We start from the raw sequence: 25,542 nt of genomic DNA on the forward strand, positions 1-25,542 counted from the left end.
TAGACTCCTTAATGGAGATTCAAATGATAAATTCGAGCTTTAAATGGCAGTATTTAGAGTTTAAATCAGTATATAATTTTGGATAGAAATATTAACTCCTTGGTAGCAATGTTAAGTAACACTATCAATAGTACACAGTGAAGACTACTACTAATTGCTACTTCGAAGTTTAAAATGCTAGTAAAGAAGAGTCGATAAAATAGGTGTCCAATGGTTCCACGGTAAGATTAGCTTTTTTTAGCTAGAAAAATGAAAAATCGGAACGGATATACATCCTTGTATAAATGTTCCTTGAGTAGCGCCAAAATAATTGTATAATAATTATGTTCGTATTCCGTATCCTTTTCTGTTCATTTTTAAAACGAGAAGCGCTCCTCTTCTTTGATTTCTTTTCTTCCTTCTTTTCCTCTCCTTACGGCTGTATCCCCTATTGGGGGACATGTGCCAGTAACTGGAGGTGGATTGTGTAACTCAAATGTAGTAAAAATGCTAAAAGTGCTAGCCAATAACTGCTAGCCAATCGTTGTGCTTGTCTTATTTTGATTCTAACACGCGATTAGCTAGCAGCTAATTACTTTTAGCATTTTCACTACATTTGAGTGTTACACAATCGACACCCTGATACTAGATGGTGATGTACCTCGTGAGACGGGCCTTATATGTGATGTGTGAGGACCTACAGAGTTTATGCACTGAATTCAAACAGTGTTGGACGAAATTCGTATGATTAATTCACTTAGATTTTGTTATGAAAACCCATTGGTAAATGTCGCTGGGAGCTAGACGCGAACTTTTGAACCTTTACGGTCGTAAATCAGCTACTTTAACCACTAGACTACGGTCGCCCTTCTTTCTTTTCTTTAAACTTTTAGTCATCCTAGCACCGTCGGGAAGTTAACGCGGAAAAATCAAAATTTGTATGTTTATAATACTTAAAAAATTGCTCGTTAAATGTTCCATATGTTTCCGTAATTGCTCCACTGCTACTATGCAGTGATTAATAAATATTCATTAAAACAGAAAATTTTTATTTTTATTGAAATTCCAAATAACCAAGCAGATTTTCATATGAGATTCTTGATGAATTAATTGTCCCGATTTGCTCCCAATTGCTCCACAATTAGTTTTTTATTTAATTAAAGCATCTTTAAATAATAAGTAAAATTTGATTTTCACTTAACTCGATTGCAAACGTGAACATTATGATTGGTTTGCGAACACACCTATGACAGCTAGGTTCTAAGATCAGCCGAGAGTGCGCGAACATCGTTGCCTCGGTTCATTTTCGAACACACTTGGTCAATTCAGGATTGGTCGATTCCTTTATCAGTATTAACTAAACCGGTTCAAGACCGCCGTGTAAACGTAGTTTAAGGCCTATTATCTTCTGCGCGCTTCAATGTATAGACTACGTTTATTTTTAAAATACAAGTGTCTGATTGGCTAATAGCACAGTTAAACCGAGTTTATGCATTGAACCGCGTCGAAGGAAACGGACATGAGAGCTTCAAATATCCGATTAGTCCGAAAAATGTGTTAAAGCTACTAAATTTCAGTTAAATTTCAAATAGTACTTTGAATTTACATTATCGTCAAAGTTATCTAATTAAACTCTGTTTGAAAGATCTTCAGGTAAATATTATTAATCAGTAGTATTGGCAATGTTATGAAAATAGATTTTATATTTACGACTACAAGCGTGTCGTTCATTATATTGTAAAAGTAATCTGTCACTTTTATATTTCATAATTATTTTCATGATAATTATGAAAGTGACCTAAGTGACAATATGAATAAATTATGTTAATAATTGAACCATTTTTTTTACAATGCACAAACGCAAAAATCTAATTATCCAAAATACCCACCGTGTGAAGATCACTGATCCTGTCGAAACAATACAGTTCTAACGTATTCTAACAATTTCTAAGCTCCACAGCAGTCTTATTGCGTGAAAACGATTTTATTAATCTAGATCCATTGTGCCAGGATTACTGGTTCTGTCGGAATAGTACAGTTCTAGAATAATTCATAAATAGGGGGTAAGGTGAAAGGCGATTTGGACATTGAGGTATATTGTCGATGGGCAATCAAATGTCAAGCATTTAGTCGTCAGGTATATTGGTTCCAGGAATTTCGTCACTGGGCATTTGCCGTGGGCATTTTGCCTAGGTGATTTGTATGACACCGTCGTGTTAATGTAATTAATTACTAAAGTCCGTATTCACAACTCGCTCTTAAAGTCACTAACAGAGTGGCTTGTAGTTAAAAGTCACTAAGAAAAAATTTAAAAACGCGCTATTAGCACTAAAAGCGAGTTCTGAATACGGGCTTAAGTTTACAGGTACGGATTCGACAGGATGAACTTACACGTGATTGGTTAATCGTTTCTAAACCCATGCGTTAAGGATTCAAGTAAGATCGACGAATCACGTTCGCCTTCTGAAACGTTCCATGATTAGTTCATTTTCTCTAAATTCTGAGTTTGGAAACGTAATCATCGGAAGTACCTGTCACAAGTGTGTTCGAAAATGAACCGAGGCAACAATGCTCACAGCACTATCAACTGAACTTTGAACGCAGCTGTCGTAGGTTTGTTCGCAAACCAATCATATTGTTTACGTTTGGAATCGAGCTAAGAGAAAATCAAATTTTACTTATTATTTAAAGATGCTTTAATTAAATAAAAAATTAATTGCGGAGCAATTAGGAGCAAACCGAGAGCAATTAGTTCATCAAGAAAATCATATGAATATCTGCTTGGTTATTTGTAATTTCAATAAAAATAAAAATTTTCTGTTTTAATTAATATTTATTAATTATTGAATAGTAGCAACAGTGCAATTATGGTATTATATGGAGCATTTAAGGAGCAATTTTGTAGGCATCATAAACATAAATTTTTATTTTCTCTAGCTAACTTCCCGACGGTGAAGGAATTACGGATTTCTGTAATCTTTGAGAAGTTTCAAGTGCTCTTTTGGACAGGATATTTTGGAATTACCAGTGTAAACATTTATATAGATGTACTGCGCATGCGCACGACCCCCATGTTATTTTATCACTTCCCGCGCTAAATTGCGCTAAATGCAATATATTTAGTGTGGAGTGTTGTGCAGTGTATTATAATTTTACTGAATTTAATGATTTGTTTCCAGCAGTAAATAAGCAAACTCTTACAATATGAGTCAAAAGGCTTTTTCGGGTCCTGCAGCTAAGCGGCCAAAGACCAGGTTTTATTTTCCGCTCCTTATTCTTTAATGTTCTATAATTCGAGATAGTGTAGTGTTATGATATAACCTAATGATCAATGGTACAAACGTAATAAGACCAGTGTCATTTGAAACACGGTATCGAATGAAATAAAATCGTTTAATCTACCATTTATTGGTAGTAAATAAATTATAGTTGCCTGATCAGCTGTAATGTAGTTTTAAAAATAAGTGACAAAAATTTCAAAGATATATTCTGTAGGAGTTATCGTTATCATGAATTGAAATATAATTCGTTTGTGGATTCACCGACACCAATCTCCCTTACAAATGTATAAGTGATGTTTAAACATGATGATTATTTTAGGGGAGATGATGACGAGGAAGATTTCCCTGGCTCTTTTGAAGCAGAGCTAGCTAATATGAACGACATTGATGATGATGATTACATTGATATGTCCCAAGTTACAGAAGAGGTAATTATGATTACATACTTATATTTTATAAATACCTAAAATATTTCTCTAGAATTATTTATTAATGATAGTGTTATAGTGCAACAATAGCTTTAAGTATACAAAACTCTAAATTCAATGTCATTATTTTTATTCTAGCCACACAGTTATAATCAAATGAAAGTGAGTTCTAAATGAGCTTTTAATTAGCTGCTAGAATCATTATATTCATTTGAGTAACCTTCCCATCACTGTACTTTACTTTGTCTATCATTTACCATGTTATGCTATACTTATCATTAATACAAATGGTCTTATATTGTTAATTGCTATATAGATTGTTCATTATTAAATGAATTCTCTAGGGACCTGAGCAAGAAGCTACATCAGCTAAATGGAGTAGACCACCACCACCTGCTTTAAATCCTGCAAAGGATTCATTAACGTTTCAGCAGATAGAAGTGGATCACTATATAGGTATATTCTTAAGATATTTGAATTAAGAAGTAGAATATTTAAACAAAGATATTTCAGGAAGACCAATCTCTGGGATGCCTGGAAGTACTGTTGGTCCAGTACCAATAGTACGAATGTTTGGAGTAACTGAAGAAAGAAATTCCGTCTGTTGTCATGTTCATGGTTTTTCTCCCTATTTGTATGTGACTGCTCCTGATAAATTTACCAACGACCACTGTAAACCATTTATGGTACTGATAATTCTCAAATAATCAAAACGGAATCCAATTTCTTAATGTTACTAAAATATTTGGATTGGCTTTTTTTTTTAGAAGGCCTTGAACCAGGCTATATTAAAAGACTTACGGTCAAATCCCTACAATATTCAGGAAGCAGTTCTCTCTGTTGAATTGGTTAAAAAACAAACTATGTATGGATATGCAGGAGAAGAAAAAATGCTTTTTTTAAAGATCACAGTGGCTTTACCAAAATTAATAGCACCTTGCAAAAGATTACTTTCTAAAGAAACAGTTTATGCAGCCTTTATTCATGAATACAGAAGTTTTGAGAGTAACATTGACTTCGATGTCAGGTACCAATCTGTTAAAAACAATATATAAAAAGAGAACTGTTAATAATTATAGTAAATTTATTAAATAGATTTATGGTAGACACTTCACTAGTTGGATGTTCTTGGGTCAAATTACCAGCTGGCAAATGGAAGCTACGTGGCCACTATGGATATCATGAACCAGCAGTGACGAGATGTCAGTTAGAAGTAGATATTGCTTATGATGCCTTTATTGCACATGAACCACATGGCGAATGGTCCAAAATAGCACCATTCAGAATTTTGAGCTTCGACATTGAATGTGCTGGTAGAAAAGGTAAGAAAAAAGCAAAGACAGCAAAAGAACGACATTGAACTATACTCGTTTAATTAATTTCAGGAATATTTCCGGATCCAAAATTTGATCCTGTTATACAAATAGCCAATATGGTTATAAGACAAGGAGAGACTGAACCGTTTTTGCGTAATATTTTTACATTAAATACTTGTGCCCCTATAGTAGGATGTCAGGTACTAAGTTTCGAGAAGGAAAGCCAAATGTTGGAGGTGATATATTATCTATCTTGGTAGCAATAAGACTTTCAGCAAATTTATGATACCTCTAATACTGAATTTCCATCTTTTTAAGAAATGGGCAGACTTCATAAGACAATTGGATCCAGATATCTTCACTGGCTACAACATAAACAACTTTGACTTCCCATACCTAATAAATCGCGCTCAGCACCTCAACGTGTCGAGCTTCAGTTATCTAGGCAGAATCAAGAATATAAAATCTGTAATCAAGGATCAAGTCTTACAAAGCAAACAGATGGGAAGGCGTGAGAACAAATCTGTAAATTTCGAAGGACGCGTGCCCTTTGATCTGTTACTAGTATACTATCTCTTTCTATATTAAACCAGAACAAACTCCTTTATCATTATTATAATATTTGATAATTTCCAGGTACTGGTACGAGATTATAAATTACGTTCTTACTCTTTGAACGCAGTGAGTTTTCATTTTCTTCAAGAGCAAAAGGAAGACGTTCATCACAGTATAATCACTGATCTCCAGAATGGCACACCTCAAACCAGAAGACGTCTAGCAGTTTACTGTCTAAAAGATGCGTACCTGCCACTGAGATTGCTTGACAAACTAATGTGTATAATAATTTACATGGAAATGGCCAGGGTAACTGGAGTCTCCTTGCCAAGTTTACTAACTCGAGGTCAACAGATAAAAGTGATATCTCAGTTACTGCGAAAGGTAAGATAGTCCTAATACAAATTTTAGTTGTTATGCTTGTCTTATGAGTAGTGTTTTTATTATTTTCTATTTTCTAGACAAAGGAAAAGGAATTCCTTATGCCGGCACATGAAGGTCATGGGAGTGAAGAACAATTCGAAGGTGGAACCGTTATTGAACCAAAACGTGGCTACTACAACGACCCAATAGCAACCCTGGATTTTAGTTCACTATATCCCAGTATTATAATGGCGCATAATATCTGTTATACTACTTTATTGAATGCTAGGGCGCAGAACAAGTTTAATCTACCTAGTGAAGATGTGACCCATACTCCATCCAATTGTAAATTCGTGAAGGAATCCGTGAGGAAGGGAATTCTTCCTGAAATTCTGGAAAATCTTTTATCAGCTCGAAAAGCTGCAAAAGCAGAGTTAAAGAAGGAAACGGATCCTTTAAAGCAAAAGGTCTTAGACGGTAGACAATATGCACTTAAAGTTTCCGCGAATTCGGTGTATGGTTTTACCGGTGCCCAGATGGGGAAATTACCCTGTCTAGAAATATCTGGTGTAAGTAATAACTATTAGGAGAATATTTTAACTCTATTTTTTGATTTAATATATGTTACCATATTTTAGAGCGTTACGGCTTACGGCAGGACAATGATAGAGCGAACGAAACAAGAAGTCGAAAGTCATTTTCGCATTGAAAATGGTTACAAGTATGACGCTAATGTTATCTATGGCGACACGGATTCCGTTATGGTAAAGTTTGGCGTGAAGGCCATCGTCGAGGCTATGGAGCTAGGAAAGGAGGCTGCAGAGTACGTTTCTGCAAAGTTTATCAAGCCTATAAAGTTGGAGTTTGAGAAGGTCTATTTTCCATATTTACTTATCAATAAGAAGCGCTACGCAGGATTGTATTTCACGTCACCTGATAAGTATGATAAGATGGACTGTAAAGGATTGGAAACTGTGAGACGCGATAACTGTCCCCTAGTAGCTAATATGATGAATATGTGTTTACAGAAACTACTCATAGAAAGGTACATTTTCTGTTAAAAAATAAGAATTCCTTGGTAAATTCAAACAGAGAAAGAAAATGTTACAGACACTGGTTTTTCTTCAGGAATCCTGATGACGCCGTGGACTACGCCAAACAAGTGATAAGCGACCTTCTCTGTAATAAAATTGACATCTCACAGCTAGTGATAACAAAGGAATTAACGAAGAATGATTACACGGCTAAACAAGCCCACGTAGAACTAGCTGCTAAGATGAAAAAGAGGGATGCCGGAACGGCGCCAAAATTAGGGGACCGGGTACCTTACGTGTTCACTAGTGCAGTGAAGGGTACACCAGCTTATCAGAAAGCCGAAGATCCAATTTATGTCCTGGAGAACAACATACCCATCGATGCAAATTACTACTTAGAAAATCAGCTATCTAAACCGCTGATTAGGATATTTGAACCAATTCTAGGCAATCGTGCCGAGGCGCTTCTTCTTCGTGGTGAACATACCAGAACCAGATCTGTAGCTACTTCTAAGGTGGGTGCCATGGCAGCCTTCACCATGAAGAAACAAACTTGTTTGGGTTGCAAGGCTGTGCTTCCTCCGGATCTAGAGAATTCGGCACTTTGTTCTCACTGCCAGAAACAGGAAGCTGATCACTTTCAATATGAGCTGTCACATGCACGTAAACTGGAGGAAAAATTCTGTAGGCTGTGGACGGAATGTCAGAGGTGCCAAGGAAGTCTTCACCAGGAAGTTCTCTGTACAAGGTCAGTGTTTAACTTCAGATTGATTTTCTTCTTTTTATTATCTGTATATTATTTAAAATTATTCTTTCTTGCAACAGCCGTGACTGCCCCATCTTTTACATGAGGAAAAAGGTCCAAATGGAACTGGACACTCAGGTGAAGCGGGTCGCAAGATTTGGTATTCCCGAATACTAATTAATGTGAGGTAATGAAAAAATGCTGTCTTTTTCGTACTATTACATTTGAGAGACTCTTGAGTCTCCTTGCTCCTTCCTCGTTTCTTTTTCATAACATCTAAAATGTAAATAACGCGTTTATCCGGAAGTCGGATTGGGTCCCTCAAACGAAATGAACGAGTGTAATAGGGTCGAGTAGCTCATAAAAAATTTGTCTCTACGATGTTTACAGCTTAACATTATTTATTATGAAAAGGAGCTTTCTTCTTTTATCTCTCCTACCATTCTCTATATCACTTTGAAAATTCAGTACAGGTGAATGGATCAGTTATGAAATCTGATGGTGAAACGCTGGTGCTAAATGCGTGTAATATGTCTTATCATGACGTGACCTTTCTTATATTTGGCGACTCAGCTGAAGAAAAAATATATTTTCATTCATGTGCCTCAACCCTATGGAACGTACAACTTCGGTTATCTCCATTCTCGTTATACAAGTTTCGAAACGCGTCGAAGGATAATCATGCAATAATATAAGGAATAAGAAAAATAAAAGGCCGAGTAAAGAAAATAAAGAATTAACTTGTGTATAACGGTTTTGCTGAAGAGCCATATAGTGATGCTTCGATCGAATTTTTGCTTTTTGTTGCAAGCTGTAAACACAGTCGACAGTGACGTATCGATAGTGGCATTAATAAATAATGTGTGTAGGGCGTAAAAAGAAAAAGGTAAAGCTGACCTTGGACGCATCCTTTTTTTTTATACCGCGCAAAGACACTTTCGATTAATGGTGACTGTCGAGTGACTAGTCGTCCCGTTAAGGCTCGAACAATCGTAACACGGCTCTTGAAAAAATGCCATTCTCACTTTCTGCTCTGCAAGGCATTCGATAACCAGTCCATTGCTTGATCAAGGCCTTCACCCTTTGTTGCAGAAGTCTTGAATATTTGAAAGGTTCTGTTCTTCAGGGCATCCAGGCCCAGAGCTTGATGGACCTCTGCAACACTGAGGCAACCTGCCATATCCTGCTTGTTCGCTAACACCACAAGAATTGCACCTTGAAGTTCATCTTCCTGGAGAAACAGCAGACAAAGCAGATTTAGGTTTATTTTTAACTTATTGAGGAATTATAATTAATATCTGCACTCTAGAGAAACGCGGATCTTATAAAAAATTTGTATAATAAATTACTTTTTTTACTATTCAAAATAACGTGTACTTACTCTTAACATGTACAGTAACTCATCTTTCGATATTCCTATCCTATCCCTATCAGCTGAATCCACAACATAAATAATTGCATCAGTGTTCGAATAGTAACATCTCCAATATGGTCTGTGAACAAGAAACTAATTATAACCTTAATTAAGGAATAAGAAACTGATAAGAAGAATAAACATACCGTATACTTGTTTGGCCACCAAGATCCCAGACTTGGAACTTTAAATTTTTGTAAGTAACTTGTTCCACATTAAAACCTATCGTAGGTATAGTAGTGACAACTTCACCCACTTGTAATCTAAAGAGAAAAGTGTCAATTAACAAAACATTTCTAAAGCATCATATTATTACCCCAATTTTACACGAGTGAACAATGATCTTAAGTCAACTATGCTCAAGGAAATTAAGTGTACATTGTCCAATATTTCATGAATTAGAGATAAGGCATGCCTATAACACTTTGACAAACCTATAAAGGATGGTAGTCTTGCCAGCGCCGTCTAAGCCCAGAATGAGAATTCTCATTTCACGACTGCCTAGCAGGTTGCGAAAATAACTGAGCAGCCCTCCTAAAATGACAAATCAAATGATTATGTAGCACGCAGCTGATGATGTTTCATAGAAGTTGTCACAAGTTACCACAGTGACTTTCTTATCCCGGTGAGCATAACTCTATGTATGGCGTCATTATGAATATGCAAACCGAATTAGAGTAAACTCACCCATATCGATAATCTGCTATTTCCAAGGCATATAATTTCCGTAATAGACTGAAAATTACTCCTATCTTGTCAGGGTCTACAACCCTGCTTATTCGGTACGACTGTATACGACAGATGCCAGTTGCCCGCTACCACACTATACTGAAGTCGCCTTACAATTTATTGACAGGCGTGGCAACATTTTAACATTAAATTCTTGTTTGGAGAACAACGGTTACACTGCAGGAGAACTCAAAAGAGTTTGAACTTCTTAATAGAGGGTGAAATGAATTATTTTATTATACAATATATCAATTAATGTCTGGTACTTGACCTTTACAAATTTATAAAATCATTAAAAGGATAAAAAAGAAATCAATTATGAACGCTAATCCATTGGACCTTCTAATGCTTATTATTATTGTCAAATGAGATCGGAATAGATTAATCAAATTTGGTTTAGATTACAAAGCATTCCTTTTCATAAGCGTGCATCTTGTAAGGAACTTAGTACTCTTATTTTGCAAATACATATTCATTGCTGAATCAACAGTTAACAATATTAATAGCTAAAGTAACTTTGAAAGCAAGTGCAACAATAAAAGTATAGAAGAATAGATGTGCCTGCAAAAATAATCTTCAACAATGTCTATAATATGCAATGTTACATTGTACTATAACAACAAGATATCATCAAGCAAATGTTGTTTTGTATGGTTTATCTTAACAAAAAGTTTCATAACGGTGGCACACTATTATAGAAGAGTAACTTGTTTAAAGTATATTGTGCTCAATATGGCATGTTAGAGATTCTTAACTATACAAAGAGAGAATTCTTGAATTAAGTTTTTTTTATCGTCATATCAAAAAGAGGATTTATATTAAGGGCATCTAGAAAATGGACCAGATGCGGCTGATAACCGCTACTTGCAAATCTGTCAGCCACGTATGCTAGATACGTCCTTAGTTCACAAAAACTCTCATACATTTGCTCGAGTTTCTCATAATTTGGATGCATGTAACCATTCGGTTCGCGAATCCAATTTTGTGAACGAACTCGATTATGAAATTTCAATATGACCTTAAAAATACTGCGCAAACTGCTGCGCATCTTAGCACCATTAGCATTTAGCATACACCTGTAAAATAAGAAATTATATTAAATTCAAACGCACCATTAGTTAATATAGTATTAACACATTCACGTCGGATGACGCCTAATGTCGTCATTCAAGTTATCGTTTAACTATTCTTTAAAAATATCATTTTTTCCACTTATTACTAGATTTTTTCCATATGTAGACACTAATAATAAACTGAGGAATGTTTTCCCAATAATATGCTTTATCTTTTCTTATCGATTCTTCCTTTATACCTGTATCTATACTTATTCATTGTTTGGCCGCTACTTATCGAAACCAGCCCCGTAAATAAGCACTCTGTATTGTGTTCGATTATCGCTCTACAAATCTATCCTCAAAATATATTCTCTTTTTTATTTATTCGAAAGATATTTAACTAGGATTTTAGGAAATTTGAAATGGAATATTACTTAGTATCTACTTTGCTACTGAAACTGAAACATTCTCTTCGAAACTTCCAACGACATAAGAACAGATCCCGTCTAAAAAGTACAATTTATAGAAATTTATTTTTGTGTATAAACAAGTCCTATGCTCCGTTCTTTAAAATTTTATACTGAAATATTAATTACATAAAAAGTTATAGTAATTTTTCTAAACCTATGCGCGACTGTAACATTTGACAAAAAACGGCCCCGTACCCACGGTAAGCACAGCCAGCAAACGCCCCGTCGCGAATGTGTTAAAGTAAGACTGAAGTTACAATGACTGACCTTGACAAAATCTTTTTGATGTAGCTCACGTGTGTGTAATAAACCTGATCTAAAGTGATGGCCTGTTCCAGATCTTTCTCAAATTCATTCCAACTAGCATGCAGAACGCTGCAAGTTAGATAATTATGAAGTGCATTGACAAACTGCATCATAGCATGCCTGTACAGCTGGAGCTGTGAAAAGGATTTGTTATTATTATAACTGCAAAGAATACAGTTAATTTAAAATTGTATGCATACCTTGTGATACTGTTTAGAGTTCATAGCCTTACGCTCCACCTTTAAGATGTGAAAGTCTTCCTGCAGAACCCAAATAACACGTCCGACTGATATGAGGAATTTAAAAACCTTAGTGTACTGAAGCATCGAGTTCTCATCTAGGATAATATTTAGTGGCCAGGATATTTTGTAATTCAGGGAGAGACAGTCAAGAGCATCAGGATCAGAATACAGGAATCTCGGTGGGACATCCACAGTTGAGAGACTAAGAAATTCAGAGTTTGTATAACTATTGTTCAAAGAACTCATCAGTGCACGCTCGAGGATATTAGTCAGGGTAGCAGAGTTAAGTAACTCCATAGATACCGAAGTAGAGTAGAGTCCAGTATACAAAGAGTTGGTTAAACTCTTTGCAAACTCTCCATTCAACAGGAAAAAGTAACTGCGTAAGCTTGTCATGTGAGAAAGCATATTATGCTCACACAGTAAATACTTAATAAGAGCATCATTGACAAGATGACTTTGAATTCGCAACGGAATCATAACAGATTTTTCAAGGTACACCTGGAGAGAAGTGTTGTCAATCATCTCTACGTCAGCAGCTGTCAATGTAGATTCAGAGGTTGGTGTCAAAGCAGCTGAACCAAATCCCACAAAATTAGGATAGATAGTAGTCCTTTGTGGAAACTTAAATCCAGACTCAGTGACATGAGAGCTAGAAATATCACCAGTTGGTATTTCCGCAGTTGCAATAATAGATGGAACTTCACTACCAATTTCAGACAGAGGTGTGTCACTGTAGGGTGGAATTTGAGACATGCTACTGCTCATTGACAATGGAAAATTGTCAGTGGTACATGACATAGGCGTCGTTCCATCAAAAGCGTCGTGGTACGTTGTACTAAAGCTCATAGTGAGTGCTGGTGTTCCAGCACTACTTCCTGCACTGCTTGCTTCATTTGTCTTCTCCACTGTACCAGTTCCATAGATGTAAAATTCCTGCTCCATGACTCTAGCACGGTTTCTTTGAGCTTCAGTGAACCTTGTTGTTTTAAACCTCGGTTGAGGTTCATCCTTAAGGATATTTAAAGATGATACTTGACCTGGACGGTTTACCTGTTCAGTACTCACATCACTGGCTTCATGTACTTCATCTATCCTCTCTGTATTCTGTCTCCTTTGTATATCATTCTCCAAGAAGATCAAGTTGCCTTCATTGTTGTTTGGTGTCAAGCTATATTCCTGTTGTAGGACTTTCAATCGATTACGTTGCAAGTCCGTCATGTTATCGGCATTCCTAAGTTTCAAAAATTCGAATCTGTTAGCCATCAAGTCATTATTTACATCCATAATGTTGATAACATCTGAAAATTGGACAGAGCTGTTAGTGTTTCTGAGACGATTAGCGAGCTTCTCAGTTTGAGCTATTGGTATATCATGAAACTGATCGTCAGCATTGTTCTTGTTCTGTTGATCATAATCACAGCTTGAGAATGTTGTATGTAACATCATTTTAGCTCTGTTGCGTTGCAAGGCTTGTTCTTTCTGTGGATTCATCTGTTGATTTACAGGTTCAATTGAAAGAGTTATTGGTGTAATATCTAAGACAGTGGGACGTGGTGACTTTATAGAGACGGACTGATGAACTTCCATAGTACTCTTATGATCGGGGTGGAATTTGACGTCATCCTTCGTAGAGGTATTGACTGCAGGTTCCAAATCTGTCGTCTTGTTACTTATGTCTAAGATACATGATATGTTATTAGACACTCTGGTGTTATCAAGATTACTATTCTCATCCGGACAAGTGTTAGCATTGCGATCAGACGGTTCTGTGCCGAAGTCAGTAAGCTGTATATTGACTTCTGCATCAACTTCCGGTTTTTCAGGTCTAACACTCTCCACCTCTTCTTCTCGAATGATTTCCTGTTTATCATTCTCATCAGTCTGGATCATATCTGATTTGTTAATGGCCTCTGTGAGTGGTTCATCCTTACTTTCCCATAGTTCATGCCTTGCACTAGATATAGCAATAATTCTATTGTCAAACAGCTGCATCCGTTTGATCCGCCATTCTGCACGAACACGTCGTCTTTCAGCTTCGGCAGCTAATTCATTATAATAATTCAAAATATTTGCTTTTTCTAGACAGTTAATCCTGTCAGCCTCTTCCTGTTCTCTATTGACTTTCTCAGCTAATAATTTGTCAGCTAACAACTGAGCTTCCTTGTCCTTTTCTTTACGTAGTACTGCTTCCTCAGCCTGATTCTTAAGCTTGGCAAGAAGGTCTCGTTTATTCTGTGCCAGGATTTTAATAGACTCCTCGCGCTCCCTCTTTATACGTAGTAACGTATCCTGTTGCGCGATGCTTACAAGCTCAGCACGTTGTCGCTCGACCTTTCTCTGATCTTGAAAAGCAGTAGATAATGAGACCACATTACCCAATGCATCCTGACCTCTGGTCATGTACTCCTGGCAATGCATAGCCTGTTCGCGTAACTGGTCTACACTGAGACAGACCCTGACAGCAGGATGAGAAGTAGCAAAGACACCACATAAAGGATTCTTCGGATCACATAACTTCAGCAGTCTCACTGCTTTCCCACATTGAAGTATAGATTCTGTGAGACTATCTAAAAACCTTGGCACAGATTTTGTATTGATACCAAAACCCTTCGTCCAGAATTTACGTCCACGTTGACGCAGGTACTGTGGTCGCATCTGTATCATGAATTCCTCGTACTCATCTTCGCACACTCCTTCAAAGAGCCACCTTTGGAGAAATCGAAAGTATACTTCGCAGCAAGACTTGAGTATCGAGTAAAAGATCAGAGCAATATCCGGTTGAGTGACCTTTGTCACTTCTTCGTAGATGTGGGTCAGAACGCTAATACCCTTTTCTAACATGGAGTCGCTCTTGTCATCGCATCTACACAAAACAGCGACTTCTACAATCATGTCACCCAAAGGTCCTAAAGTATCTAGGACCTGCAAAATTGCTCCTGGCCTCTCAGAATTCTTGTCAACGGAAATACGTAAAACTGCCGCTTGATAACATAAAAAGAATTCCTTGATGCTGTTACACATGGCCTTGAAAATAAGACCGTCCTTTTGCAGTTTTCCTGTTTCCGGATTGCATGTTATTAGCATTGATAAAGCTCTGAATGAATTTCCCCATTCGATAGGCTTACGGCATACGTCTTGTAGCATCTCTGCACTAACTCCTGAGATTACAGTATTTTGTTGCAATTGAAATCCAAACATGTTACTGTAGTGGAAATTGTCGCTCTCTATCCCAAGTAACAATAGCTTAATATTTGATAGAAATTCTTTGCTGGAAACTTCTGTTATCTCTGTCAGTGATTCCAAGGCATTTTTTTGCAAAAGGGGAGCAATCGTCGCCAGTCTGATTTTTTCTAAATGTAACATAGCTTCCTTTGTTTCTGTTAAAAATCTTGGCTCTTTTGGTGGATTCAATTGGCCTAATGTTTCCCATGTGCGATGATTAGGAATACATTCTGTCTCAAGTTCCTTATCAGAGATGGAACTAAATAGATCGGTGGTTCCTTCTGATTCTTGATAAGAATCATTTTTATTTAATGTCTCTATTTGATCTATCTGTGATTCACTCTCCATGCCTGTATGTACGGATGTAATCTCTGGCCATAGGGATTTTGCTTCCACGCTAAAATGTTCTTCCTTCTCGTTGTGGTAATCTTCATTGGGATTACCATTGTCTTCCTAAATAATATTTGAATTTTATTTTTATTTTTGATTGGACCTAAGAAGGCAGTAGGAATTATAACTTTACCATAATTTGTGGGAGGAAATGCATTCCCATCGTGAAGTCCTTTACAGATGGTAGTGCAAGGTTTCCTCTCGATATAGAATACATTATTGATAGTGGTGCACTGTCGTTTCTGTATCAAAATTATAAAACAATATGCGTTGAAAAAAGAAGTAATAAAAAATGTCAAGAATTGAATGTTTATTATTACCTACCTGGTAGATTCTGTTTCAATCATTGTTGCTGATCTAAATTGGCCAAGAAAAGAAAGATTGCTACCAGGTTCAGCTGTGCAATCTTGTATAATACTACTACCCTTTATACCTAATACTGTTTCGAACTTTTCTGGTAATACAAATGATTCAATAGGGTATGTTTGAAAAGGCATGACTCCTTTTCCATCCCAACAGATCTCTGGTAAAACAGGATTTGCTTTTCCATAGTGAAAGATATTCTAAGATAAAATGTTCAGCAATACAATTCATTATAATAACAATGTGTTCCTCTTAAGATTTTAACATAAATATTTAATTACCAGTGAAAATTCTTCTTTGTTCTCAAGACTCCTTAGTTCAATCAAAAAATATAAAATGGAGCACACTGTTGAATCAATATCTTCCTCATTAAGCTTGTCTAAAACATTTTCCAAATTCTTTGCTCGAGAAATCCCATTTTTCCTAATCCTTAAATGGTATGAATGTTTTAATAATTCCACTATCGGATCTCCAAGTTTATTCTTCCACTTAACTGTTAAAGCAAAATATAATTATTTTAGTAATCAACAATATTCGTTATATGTGAATTGAATACAATATCTTTTATGCTGACCATTAAATTTATTTGCATCAGAACACTTATTCAGCAATATACCATAAGCTTGTGATCTAAGTTTCTTCACAATCTTTGTATTATCTTTTTTTGGTAAGTAAGGATGATCATTAGATGGATTCTGTTTCTCAGCAAATCGCTCACATAATTCAGTTATTAGGCCATAAACACCAATGTTGTTTTCCAAATCCATTGTCCTAGGACAGTTTTACAGACAAGTCAAATTGTTATCAATTGTATGAACCGGAAACGTAAATCTGAAATGTAATACTGTGCTTAAAACACAAATTTTACTGATTAATTTAATTAATAAAATGTTTGCCAAGATGATTTTACACATGAAATGTGTATGCTCTGTCACTCACTTCTAATACTTTTACATCATAACATTTTATGAAAATATTAATGGTTGTATAACTCAAGATTATATTTACATCACATTTTTAATTCGGCTATACATTTGAAAAGCAGAGTAACAACAACAATGTTTTTTACTATTGATGTGTCAGAAATTTCAGAGTCTGAATTCATGGTCTGAATTTTCATCGTAGTTACGCCATTGTCTATTTGCCAGCTGCCACATAACCGCACATAACCTTAAATCACACAGTTAATTTACATACATGTATAGTTGCACGTGTAATTTAGAGAATAAAATATGCCGAAGTTATTTGTTGCCGACAATTCCGATTCTGATGAAGAATTGAAGATCAATGATGGTTATGCCAATAATTATAATACGTGGAGGCAGAAGGAGGAATTAAATAAATGTAAGTATAAGGAATTTTGTTAATACAGCTTCTCTTAATTTTTCTGCTATTTGTTCTGCTTAATTGTCGTATGTATTATATATTTTATACATTTAGTGAAGACTAAGTATGGTGAGAATGCTGCTGAGTTACAAAATTCGGAAGAGGATTCTAGCAGTTCATCGGATGAGGATGAAGAAGGAAATGTATGTTGTATTAAATGCATTGGAAATGCCAGCTAATCAGTATATTTTCTTTCAGGAATTAACAGAACAGTTTGAAAAAGACTTTTATAAAACCCTTGCTTGTCTAAAAAACAAGGACCCTAAAATATATGATGGGAACATAGAATTCTTTAAGGATACAAATACCTCAATTGAAATTAATGAAGGTAATGGGGAAAAGAAAAAAAAATCCAAAGAGAAAGCTACATTCTTACGTGATTATGAACGCGAGATTATCACCAAGCGGGGTGGAAAGCTAAGCGATAGTGAAGAAGAAACAGAAGTGATTGACAAGAAAATCAGTGAATCACGAACACCCACTTATGCTGAAGAGCAACACAAACTGAAAGAAAATTTCAAAAAATTATTGGAAGATGATCAAGATGAAGAAGAAACTGGATTATTGATACCTAAGAAGAAAACAGAAGAAGAACGTCAAAAGGTTATTTTTAATATTTAAAAAAAAACTTCAATTTTGTTCCTCTCTTTTTAATTCCAATTACAGCTATTTATTATTTAAATATTTAGGAGGAAGAAACTTATATTGAATGGTTAAAAGGTCAAAAGACAGAAATTGCTACTGATGAACAGCAAGAACTAAAACCATTAAGAGATTTTTGGACGGATCCTAATTTGGACCCAAACGAAAAGTTCCTCCGGGATTACGTTTTGAATAAACAGTTTCTTGAAAAAAAATCTGGAGATATTAACCTGGATTATGAGCAGGTAGCTCATGATAGTGATGAAAATTTATCAGAGGATGAGAAAATTATAGAAAAGCAAGAAGAATTTGAGCACAAATACAATTTCAGATTCGAGGAACCTGATCAAGAGTTTATTAAAAGGTAAAACTCAGATTTAATAATATATACATCGAAACTGTCAAGCGTTCTAACCAAAAAACAACAATAATTTCAGGTACCCTCGAATGCTGGAGAACTCATTAAGAAAGAAAGATACGCGTAGAGCCCAAAAGAGAGTGGAATTGAAACAAAGAAAAGAAGAAGAGAAGCTTCGAAAGCGCGAAGAGCTAAAACAACTGAAAGCTTTAAAGAGAAAAGAGATTGAAGAAAAGATTGAAAAACTCAAAGAAATAACTGGTACATACGAAATTAATTAAAGTTAATAAGTGATTTCAGTTATATATTAAAATTAGATCATAATTGAATACAGTTGATCATTAACATCAGGAAACAACGACATACGCTTCGAAAACATCGATCTGGAAGGAGATTTTGACCCTGCTGAACACGATCGTAAGATGCAAGAGTTATTTAACGATGATTATTATGGTGGCCCTGAGGGAGACGTGAAACCAGAGTTTCCGAATATCGATACCGAATTAGGCATCGAGACGACCTGGGACTTTTATGATCCAGATGCTGAGGAAATCGCACCTGAGGATGAACCTTATTACGAGGGTCCGCATTGCGAAGATCCACAGTTCAATGTAAGATCCATCTTTCTGCACACTCACAATAAGAACAATTGTTTATTGATATTATATTTCCCGATTGTAGATGGACGCTGATTATGATCCCAACAAAAAATTGGAAACTGAACTCGTGGATTCTACCAGGAAGAAGAAACGTAGGAAACGCAGTAAATTCGCTGAACTCATAGCTAAGGAAAAGCCAAAATTCGATCCAAGTCATCACCCTTCTTATCAAGAATATTTTGATCAGTACTACGCTTTGGATTACGAAGATATGATTGGTGATCTACCGTGTAGATTCAAATATCGAAACGTAGTGCCGAATGATTATGGTCTTACTATGGAAGAAGTACGTGCATTTATTTTTAAACATCATAGAAATTATGAAAGATTCTTTTTTATCATTTTACAATATATTCGTTTCTGTATCACAGATTCTAATGGCAAATGACAAAGAGCTGAACAAATGGTGTCCCTTGAAAAAAACTTTACAACATAAGCCGCAACATGTAGAGCTAAATGAAGTTCGCCTGTATCGTCAGAAATCCCGAAATGAGTCTCTTAAAAAGAAAATACTTAAAAGTATATACAGGTAAGGATTAATCTAAATGTGCTTGATCAAGGGTAGTGTATAATATATAATATCGAAATTTATTAAAAACTAATGTTTTATTTAGCCCCGTGGAAGAGAGTGAGGATCAAGAAGGTACAATTGTTTTGCAAGGACAGCAGAGTCAAGAACCTGTAAAGAAGAAGCGCAACAGAAACACGAAAAAGAAAAACACAATTGACAGCATAAAACAATCCAACAATGTACACCAACAACAGCAACAACAATATGTCAAAGATGATTTGAAGAACAAAAATTCGAAGGGTCTAGTTAGTGTAAATAATAATAGTACTGAAGTTGTTGGAGAATCACAAAAGGAACCCATTGCTAACGGAGTGGTTAAAAAGAGAAATATCAAGAACAATGTGACAAAAAAGGCTCCAGCATCTTCTAAAGAAATGGCAGAGCATTCAAACGCATTCAATGAAGTTTCAGGAAAGAAACAAGAGAAGAAACTGCAGGGCAATAATGAGGGCATCAATGGAAGTACTGAGAATGTTGATGGAAGTGCAGAAACGTACCATAGAAAGCAAAGTAATAAAAATAATACTGTGAATGCAAATGACAATAAGAATAAAAATAACACGAACGAAATTACAGAAAGTGTTACATTGAAGTCCGCAAAAAGAAAAGGAAATTCCATCAACGTTGATGAGACAGAGATAATTCCTAAAAAGAAGAAAAAGAGCACTAACGATAATGAACAAACTAACAATGCCAATTCTGTGAAGAGTCACAAGAATAGTAAAAAAATTCAACGAGCCAACAAATACAAAAAATTGAATCCGAAACATAACAAGGGAAGCAGTCAAGATGAAATGGCATCTCTTAGTAAAAATAGATTAAAAGCCTATGGAATCAATCCAAAGAAGTTCAAAAATAAATTGAAGTATGGAAAGAAGAAATGAAAAATTATAAAGGTTGGAACTTTAATATATTGTATATAATTTCCATATGCAATATCTAAGCTTGAAACAATAAACTTTGTACGTAAATGTGTATCTTTTTTAGTAACTAAATAATTAAGTATATTAAATACTTCACTATGTTCACTCCTGAAGTATGCAAGGCCTATCATGAGGGATAATTCACTTACCTTCAAGAGGAACTCCAGAGACAAATCGAACTGAAATCAAATTAATGAAATGGAGGAAAAAGTCTTAACGACTGTTCAAACTCGACCGATTTATTAGGTCGAGTCATAAGTAGTTTCTGTTTCTAGGAACAAATTGCAGCATTTTATTTATTATCTTAATGACTCATGATACTCGACAGGTCAGAATCTGTTTGAAGTAAAGAAGTGTCCCTAAGTCTTATCACGGCAATGTCAGCGTGATTAAGATATAATTGTTGGTTACTTTATTGATGAATAAAACTGATATGCTAAAACGGAAATTATATATGATGCGACCTAATACATATCCACATAGCACACTGTCGACATATCATTCAGGCAATTTATACTATACGGAGATGGAAATCCTGTGTAGCGAGACATTCGATCGAGCATAAAATTGTCAAGATTCGAAATGACCCTGGACCCACGTGCAAAGTGAACACGATGAAATCGAACAGCCCCTGTATCAAGTACCACCATTTCTCCCTACTATCATTAGCTACTCGAAAATCCAAAATAACAGATTCTAGTAATAGAAACGAAGTCCAGGATGATAAATGATGTTTGAGGATTATTAGGATCACTATTTGCTTTTCTACAATATACCCACCCCTAATCCAACCCTTATGCTACTACCATGTCCTACAGGCATAGAGGCGCTTGGTCCATTTGGCGCCCTAGGTGTGAGCTTAACCACCCTTGACATACAGATTTCCATTACAGAAAAGATACAACAGTTAGGATTAAGAATTTCGACAAGAATTATTACATTTTTTTTATATCTTATTCCTACCAGCTGTTGTTTATACAATATTTCATATAATTGATTATCTTGTATTTTCATTATTTTTCAAGATTTCATAACGAAGTACATACAAAGAACAAGCTCCAGAAGTGGACTCAAGTCAAGAATAAAATTTCGAGAGACCGCACAACTGTACCTTGCTTTTTCAAGAGAGAAACGGATAGTCTTCTCATAAAAGTTGCGCTCAATCGCTGGATCCGGGAACGTAGAGTATAAGGGATCGGTTTCCCGAGGGTGCGATAAATCAATCCCTCTACTGTATCCAGGGTTGTAGTAGCAGGTGGCTTGTACGCCTAGTAACACTCACGCCCCTAATTCCCAATTAATGGCGTCCCTGCCTTAAACGTGTTCCTCCTACTAGTTCTCCCTCCGCTTACCCATTTTACCAGACAACCCCCTGCAATTCACCCCTCATACAATTACATACTGGTTGGCGAGCAACTGTTTTGCGCCTTCGCATCCTCTTGTCTCTGCGAGAACTATTGATATTAATTTCAATAAAAAATACATTTTTGAATCCTACTTACGATTAAAACTTCCTTTCATTTGTGGAACTGTTCTTGATACTTAATAATACTAAGAGGGTGCGACGCCTTGTTAAAAATGGATCAGAGTATGAATAGAATCTAGTGGTAATGAGAGCATTTCACGCTTTGACGCCTCTTAAGATGCCTCGACACAACCGTGTGAAATGATCTGATGTTCTAATTGGCGGAAAATTGTTCTGAAATGCTTTGGAGGAGGGGGAAGGGGATTGCCTAACGGTTCAATATAGTGAAGGGTGTCATTGATCTTCAATTATGGTTAATCAGTTTGATTAGAACAGTTTAAAGGCATTGATATAATCAACATCAAGTGTAAACATTTCATTATTTTTGTGTCATACACTCATAGAATTGATGTGTCATGCTGCTGACCGCTAGGACGTCGCTTCACGAAGATTTTCAAAAGTGATTATTGATTTCAATTTTAATTTTGATACTCATTTTATACTAATTATACCGTATTAAAATGTCTTAAGCTTTTCGTTTAATTTCATTGTTATCTACTGTTTTGTCCTAATGTTCTCTTTTATCAATCGTGACTGTTCAATGGTGGATTGGATAGGTCATAAACTGTTTATTATTATTATTAAATTCCAACGCATTTTTTATTAACACTGTGATCATGCCTTTACTTTCTTATCGATATAAATAATTAAATTTATTGTATAGGAATTGTTGTATTTACTTGTCCAACATCAAACATGGAGTTATTCATTTGAATAAGAATAATCAGATACGTTGTGATGGATGCAGCAACCTATTTAAAAAAAAAATATCGACAAATAGTAAGAATAAAATGTTTACTGTCTTTCAACGAAGTGAGATTTGATTAAATGAAGAAATTACATACTCGAAAGACGAATGCATTATCGAGTGTTAAAAAATCGTGAGCGGTGAACGATGCAGGATTCTGTATCAGTTGCATCGTGAATTTTTCAATCTATCAAAAAAAAAGAAAAAAGAACAACGATGCAAAAGCCAAAAATATATTGCAATTTTTTACTTGCCTCCCCGCGAATCTCTTTGCTCCGTTCGAAATTGTAAAATTTGAAAACAATTCCTCCAGTTTTCTGTGCCTGTACAGAATGTTGTCATTTTTTTATACGTTACGTCACTCGTCACACAACCCTGTTAGCACAATTGTCGAAATACCCTCTTAAAGATGACTTCAACTTGTCTTCAGACTAAATGACGCTTCCAAGTCATCTTTAAGGTGGTTCGCCTGACATCAACATAATAATAGTATTCCAATTTCTGTGAATTTCATGTATACGGTTCGTTACAAAAATATTTCCTACGTAAAGTAATATCTTCTAAACAAGCGGGAGGATAGCGATTCATGATTCAAAAAATGTTTGTAACACATATTGTTTAAATAATGCCGTAAAAAATGATAAAAACATTCCAAGATTTCCAATTTAAGAATCATCGTAGTAATGTACGATGTAAAAGAAGTGTAGCCTAAAAATTTTATCCAATTTTACCGCCTGAAAGATGAGATATCTTGAAAAAATATCATTGTTTTAACAAGCGAAGTATATCTATACACATAGTGCATTTTAGCTACTTTCATTTCATATATCTCGGAAACTAGAAGGTAATATAATTTTGAAATTTTTCACGCACGACTTCCAAGCACCCGCCAAGAACATACACAAAGTTCAGATCCGTATCTCGGAAGTACCTGAGTGATCAAACCATCTTAAAACGCTCTTTCGATATTTGTGCCAACATGGAATATACATACCGCGGCTGATGTAGCACCACATGTCTGACCTATGATGAATATTTTAAAGCAATAAAAAGTCAATATGTCAATTAGCCCAGCTGTTCGCAAGTACGTCTGAGAATCAAATGTCGTCCCTATCAGAATATTGTAGGTATTCATTAACCATGATATGATAAATACAACCGAAATTGTGATAGATATTAGCAACTGTACGTCAAATACTTTGTTTAAGTATTTCGACAATCGTATCAATTCTAAGTGTATCTGCCTGTAGAAATCGATAAATTATAATTTCATAAATAATCGTTAACTATGCATTTATAATTTTGTTCAGAAAATTCATTCTGTACCTGATTGATTTAATAAAATTACAGAGATTCTCTTCAGGTTGAATGTGCTCCTCTGTATCATCAATTTTAGATAAAGTTTTTAATCTATCAGAAAGAGTCTCGTTCAATTGTTCGAATTTAGTACCGATGTACCTAGGGAAATTAGAATATTTATTTGTAATGTTAGGACAAGTTTCAATGTGTTTTACTTTGATTGAAGCCATATAACTTTTATATTTTTTCACAGTGTACCCTAGCGAATGCAGTTTTGCCAAAAAATAAAAACTTTTCTTAAATAGCATATAGTAATTGACTTTTGGTAATTTTTGGGAGAGAAACTAGAATGTTACTAATACGGTATACAGACTTTGTGAAACTCCAAAAATGTCCCTACTCGAATTATATTATTTCGAGAAGTTATTGGTTCACTGATAGAAAAATTTCGGAAAAATAACCACAAAACTTCGGCAAATTTTGATAACAAAACTTCACAAAAGCACCGATGTCTTTAGGTTACTCTTATGTTAAGCGTTGCTAAATATCCGTAATCTTAGAAATTTTTCACGGGATTGAGTCTGTTACCAAAAAGTGTTCAATTAAAACCCACGAAATTTGGTCACAACAAATTCGCTAGGGTGGCTGTCGATCCCACGCAACCAATTGTCTACCACCTCATGCGATAATTTAAAGGTTAATGAAATTCAATGAAGACGGGTTTACCTTATGAAAATCACGAAATAGATGTCACTGACGTGGATAATTATGATTGGATAAAAGTAACCGTAGGAAAGAGATAATTTTATAGTCATTGTTATTCCACTCATGAACCATACAGTACATGCGGATGATATCAGTATGTTGAAACATAGTATGCAATACTGAATATACTGAAACCGCAGATGTCGCCAATGATTGTCTTTAATCCCTAATCGTTCCATAACCTTTATCACAGCATTCATTCGAACGAAATACACGTCTAAGTCCTGTAAAAATCAATGAATCAAATCAAAACAAGTTAAGGAACAAATCATTAGGTACAACAACATGAAGCATACGGTATTGTCTTCTTATTTACATTAAATTCATTATTAATACCTGTAACAATGCACTAACCTTTGTACGAGTCCACGATAAGATATCTATGAACAAGACAACTCCTATGTTCAAGTGACTAAACAAACTATATATTCGTCGGCCAATGTTGTTGGTTTTGACAATACTCAAAAAATCCGTTTTATCCATGACGAAAAAGACGACGTAACAATGGCTAATAAATAAAATACTGACGTATAAAATACTTAAAAGTTTTCGAGGTTTGCCAAGCGGGATTTCGATAACTCCATGACCAATTATCCAAAGCGAAATCGTCATTGGCCAGCTGATTTGTTTCAGCTCCATTTCAAGGTTTAAAAAATTTGATAAAACTTTCGAATCTGACTAATCACTTTCTCAAAGTATTGTAAAAGTTGTCAACGTATTAAGTGTCATTTGTACGGCTGCTCCGTTGACAGCAAATGGTCGCAGTACTAC

The 25,542-nt window shown here is 35.4% G+C and overlaps 5 protein-coding genes across 12 annotated transcripts; 2 read left to right on the forward strand and 3 right to left on the reverse strand.

Annotated features, from left to right (window-relative positions):
* Positions 1 to 2,911: 2,911 nt before the first annotated feature.
* Positions 2,912 to 9,019, forward strand: LOC107265885 (DNA polymerase delta catalytic subunit). Of its 2 annotated transcripts, XM_015735816.2 has the most exons (15): positions 2,912 to 3,233; positions 3,580 to 3,688; positions 3,827 to 3,850; positions 4,033 to 4,144; positions 4,202 to 4,374; positions 4,456 to 4,715; positions 4,784 to 5,010; positions 5,074 to 5,240; positions 5,323 to 5,568; positions 5,641 to 5,943; positions 6,021 to 6,491; positions 6,561 to 6,967; positions 7,051 to 7,704; positions 7,782 to 7,888; positions 8,828 to 9,019. In XM_015735816.2, the coding sequence occupies exons 1-14, from the start codon at positions 3,184 to 3,186 to the stop codon at positions 7,876 to 7,878; spliced, it is 3,300 nt and encodes a 1,099-aa protein (XP_015591302.1). In that variant the 5' UTR covers positions 2,912 to 3,183; the 3' UTR covers positions 7,879 to 7,888; positions 8,828 to 9,019. The 2 variants fall into 2 exon arrangements, with proteins under 2 accessions (XP_015591302.1, XP_024939550.1); XM_025083782.1 differs by lacking the exon at positions 3,827 to 3,850 and having other exon boundaries at positions 2,913 to 3,233.
* Positions 7,724 to 10,171, reverse strand: LOC107266071 (ADP-ribosylation factor-like protein 1). The gene is made up of 5 exons (XM_015736231.2): positions 9,803 to 10,171; positions 9,550 to 9,649; positions 9,262 to 9,378; positions 9,083 to 9,194; positions 7,724 to 8,932 (listed from the first exon to the last, which is right to left on the reverse strand). The coding sequence occupies exons 1-5, from the start codon at positions 9,804 to 9,806 to the stop codon at positions 8,723 to 8,725; spliced, it is 543 nt and encodes a 180-aa protein (XP_015591717.1). The 5' UTR covers positions 9,807 to 10,171; the 3' UTR covers positions 7,724 to 8,722.
* On the reverse strand, positions 10,057 to 17,041 carry LOC107265693 (gamma-tubulin complex component 6). 6 transcript variants are annotated; one of them, XM_015735695.2, is made up of 9 exons: positions 16,835 to 16,974; positions 16,470 to 16,726; positions 16,177 to 16,388; positions 15,857 to 16,095; positions 15,666 to 15,774; positions 12,986 to 15,595; positions 11,876 to 12,928; positions 11,637 to 11,809; positions 10,057 to 10,920 (listed from the first exon to the last, which is right to left on the reverse strand). In XM_015735695.2, the coding sequence occupies exons 2-9, from the start codon at positions 16,660 to 16,662 to the stop codon at positions 10,623 to 10,625; spliced, it is 4,887 nt and encodes a 1,628-aa protein (XP_015591181.1). In that variant the 5' UTR covers positions 16,663 to 16,726; positions 16,835 to 16,974; the 3' UTR covers positions 10,057 to 10,622. The 6 variants fall into 6 exon arrangements, with proteins under 6 accessions (XP_015591181.1, XP_015591094.1, XP_015590933.1 ...); XM_015735608.2 differs by having other exon boundaries at positions 11,876 to 15,595; positions 16,904 to 17,041; XM_015735447.2 differs by having other exon boundaries at positions 11,876 to 15,595.
* Positions 17,042 to 17,099: 58 nt separating this feature from the next.
* Positions 17,100 to 20,882, forward strand: LOC107265980 (protein KRI1 homolog). Of its 2 annotated transcripts, XM_015736105.2 has the most exons (10): positions 17,100 to 17,239; positions 17,336 to 17,424; positions 17,480 to 17,884; positions 17,971 to 18,287; positions 18,361 to 18,542; positions 18,633 to 18,892; positions 18,963 to 19,226; positions 19,312 to 19,469; positions 19,555 to 20,407; positions 20,499 to 20,882. In XM_015736105.2, the coding sequence occupies exons 1-9, from the start codon at positions 17,128 to 17,130 to the stop codon at positions 20,393 to 20,395; spliced, it is 2,628 nt and encodes an 875-aa protein (XP_015591591.1). In that variant the 5' UTR covers positions 17,100 to 17,127; the 3' UTR covers positions 20,396 to 20,407; positions 20,499 to 20,882. The 2 variants fall into 2 exon arrangements, with proteins under 2 accessions (XP_015591591.1, XP_015591509.1); XM_015736023.2 differs by having other exon boundaries at positions 19,555 to 20,882.
* Positions 20,883 to 22,612: 1,730 nt separating this feature from the next.
* Positions 22,613 to 25,287, reverse strand: LOC107265629 (putative gustatory receptor 28b). The gene is made up of 7 exons (XM_015735331.2): positions 25,126 to 25,287; positions 24,733 to 24,995; positions 24,034 to 24,165; positions 23,702 to 23,951; positions 22,962 to 23,030; positions 22,805 to 22,894; positions 22,613 to 22,711 (listed from the first exon to the last, which is right to left on the reverse strand). Exons 1-7 carry the CDS (start codon positions 25,252 to 25,254, stop codon positions 22,613 to 22,615), a joined length of 1,032 nt encoding a protein of 343 aa, XP_015590817.2. The 5' UTR covers positions 25,255 to 25,287.
* Between the last annotated feature and the right edge of the window lie 255 nt (positions 25,288 to 25,542).

This window comes from Cephus cinctus, unplaced genomic scaffold (assembly GCF_000341935.2).
Source record: "Cephus cinctus unplaced genomic scaffold, Ccin1 Ccin1_scaffold0005, whole genome shotgun sequence".
Taxonomy (NCBI): Eukaryota; Metazoa; Arthropoda; class Insecta; order Hymenoptera; family Cephidae; genus Cephus; species Cephus cinctus.

Excerpts from the sequence above, each read along its gene's own strand:
- LOC107265693 (XM_015735608.2), bottom strand. The coding sequence starts at position 16,662 with ATGGATTTGGAAAACAACATTGGTGTTTATGGCCTAATAACTGAATTA. Across the intron at positions 15,596-15,665 it reads ATTTCCTCCCACAAATTATG|GAAGACAATGGTAATCCCAA; the intron begins GTAAAGTTATAA and ends AATATTATTTAG. Across the intron at positions 11,810-11,875 it reads ACTCTAAACAGTATCACAAG|CTCCAGCTGTACAGGCATGC; the intron begins GTATGCATACAA and ends TCCTTTTCACAG.
- LOC107265629 (XM_015735331.2), bottom strand. The coding sequence starts at position 25,254 with ATGGATAAAACGGATTTTTTGAGTATTGTCAAAACCAACAACATTGGC. Across the intron at positions 23,952-24,033 it reads AATTTTATTAAATCAATCAG|GCAGATACACTTAGAATTGA; the intron begins GTACAGAATGAA and ends CGATTTCTACAG. Across the intron at positions 22,895-22,961 it reads GCAAAGAGATTCGCGGGGAG|ATTGAAAAATTCACGATGCA; the intron begins GCAAGTAAAAAA and ends TTTTTTTGATAG.
- LOC107265980 (XM_015736023.2), top strand. The coding sequence starts at position 17,128 with ATGCCGAAGTTATTTGTTGCCGACAATTCCGATTCTGATGAAGAATTG. Across the intron at positions 17,240-17,335 it reads GAAGGAGGAATTAAATAAAT|TGAAGACTAAGTATGGTGAG; the intron begins GTAAGTATAAGG and ends TTATACATTTAG. Across the intron at positions 19,227-19,311 it reads ATGGTCTTACTATGGAAGAA|ATTCTAATGGCAAATGACAA; the intron begins GTACGTGCATTT and ends TCTGTATCACAG.
- LOC107266071 (XM_015736231.2), bottom strand. Across the intron at positions 9,379-9,549 it reads AAGACTACCATCCTTTATAG|ATTACAAGTGGGTGAAGTTG; the intron begins GTTTGTCAAAGT and ends TTTTCTCTTTAG. Across the intron at positions 9,195-9,261 it reads GGTGGCCAAACAAGTATACG|ACCATATTGGAGATGTTACT; the intron begins GTATGTTTATTC and ends TCTTGTTCACAG.
- LOC107265885 (XM_015735816.2), top strand. The coding sequence starts at position 3,184 with ATGAGTCAAAAGGCTTTTTCGGGTCCTGCAGCTAAGCGGCCAAAGACC. Across the intron at positions 5,011-5,073 it reads TGAATGTGCTGGTAGAAAAG|GAATATTTCCGGATCCAAAA; the intron begins GTAAGAAAAAAG and ends AATTAATTTCAG. Across the intron at positions 5,569-5,640 it reads TGCCCTTTGATCTGTTACTA|GTACTGGTACGAGATTATAA; the intron begins GTATACTATCTC and ends GATAATTTCCAG.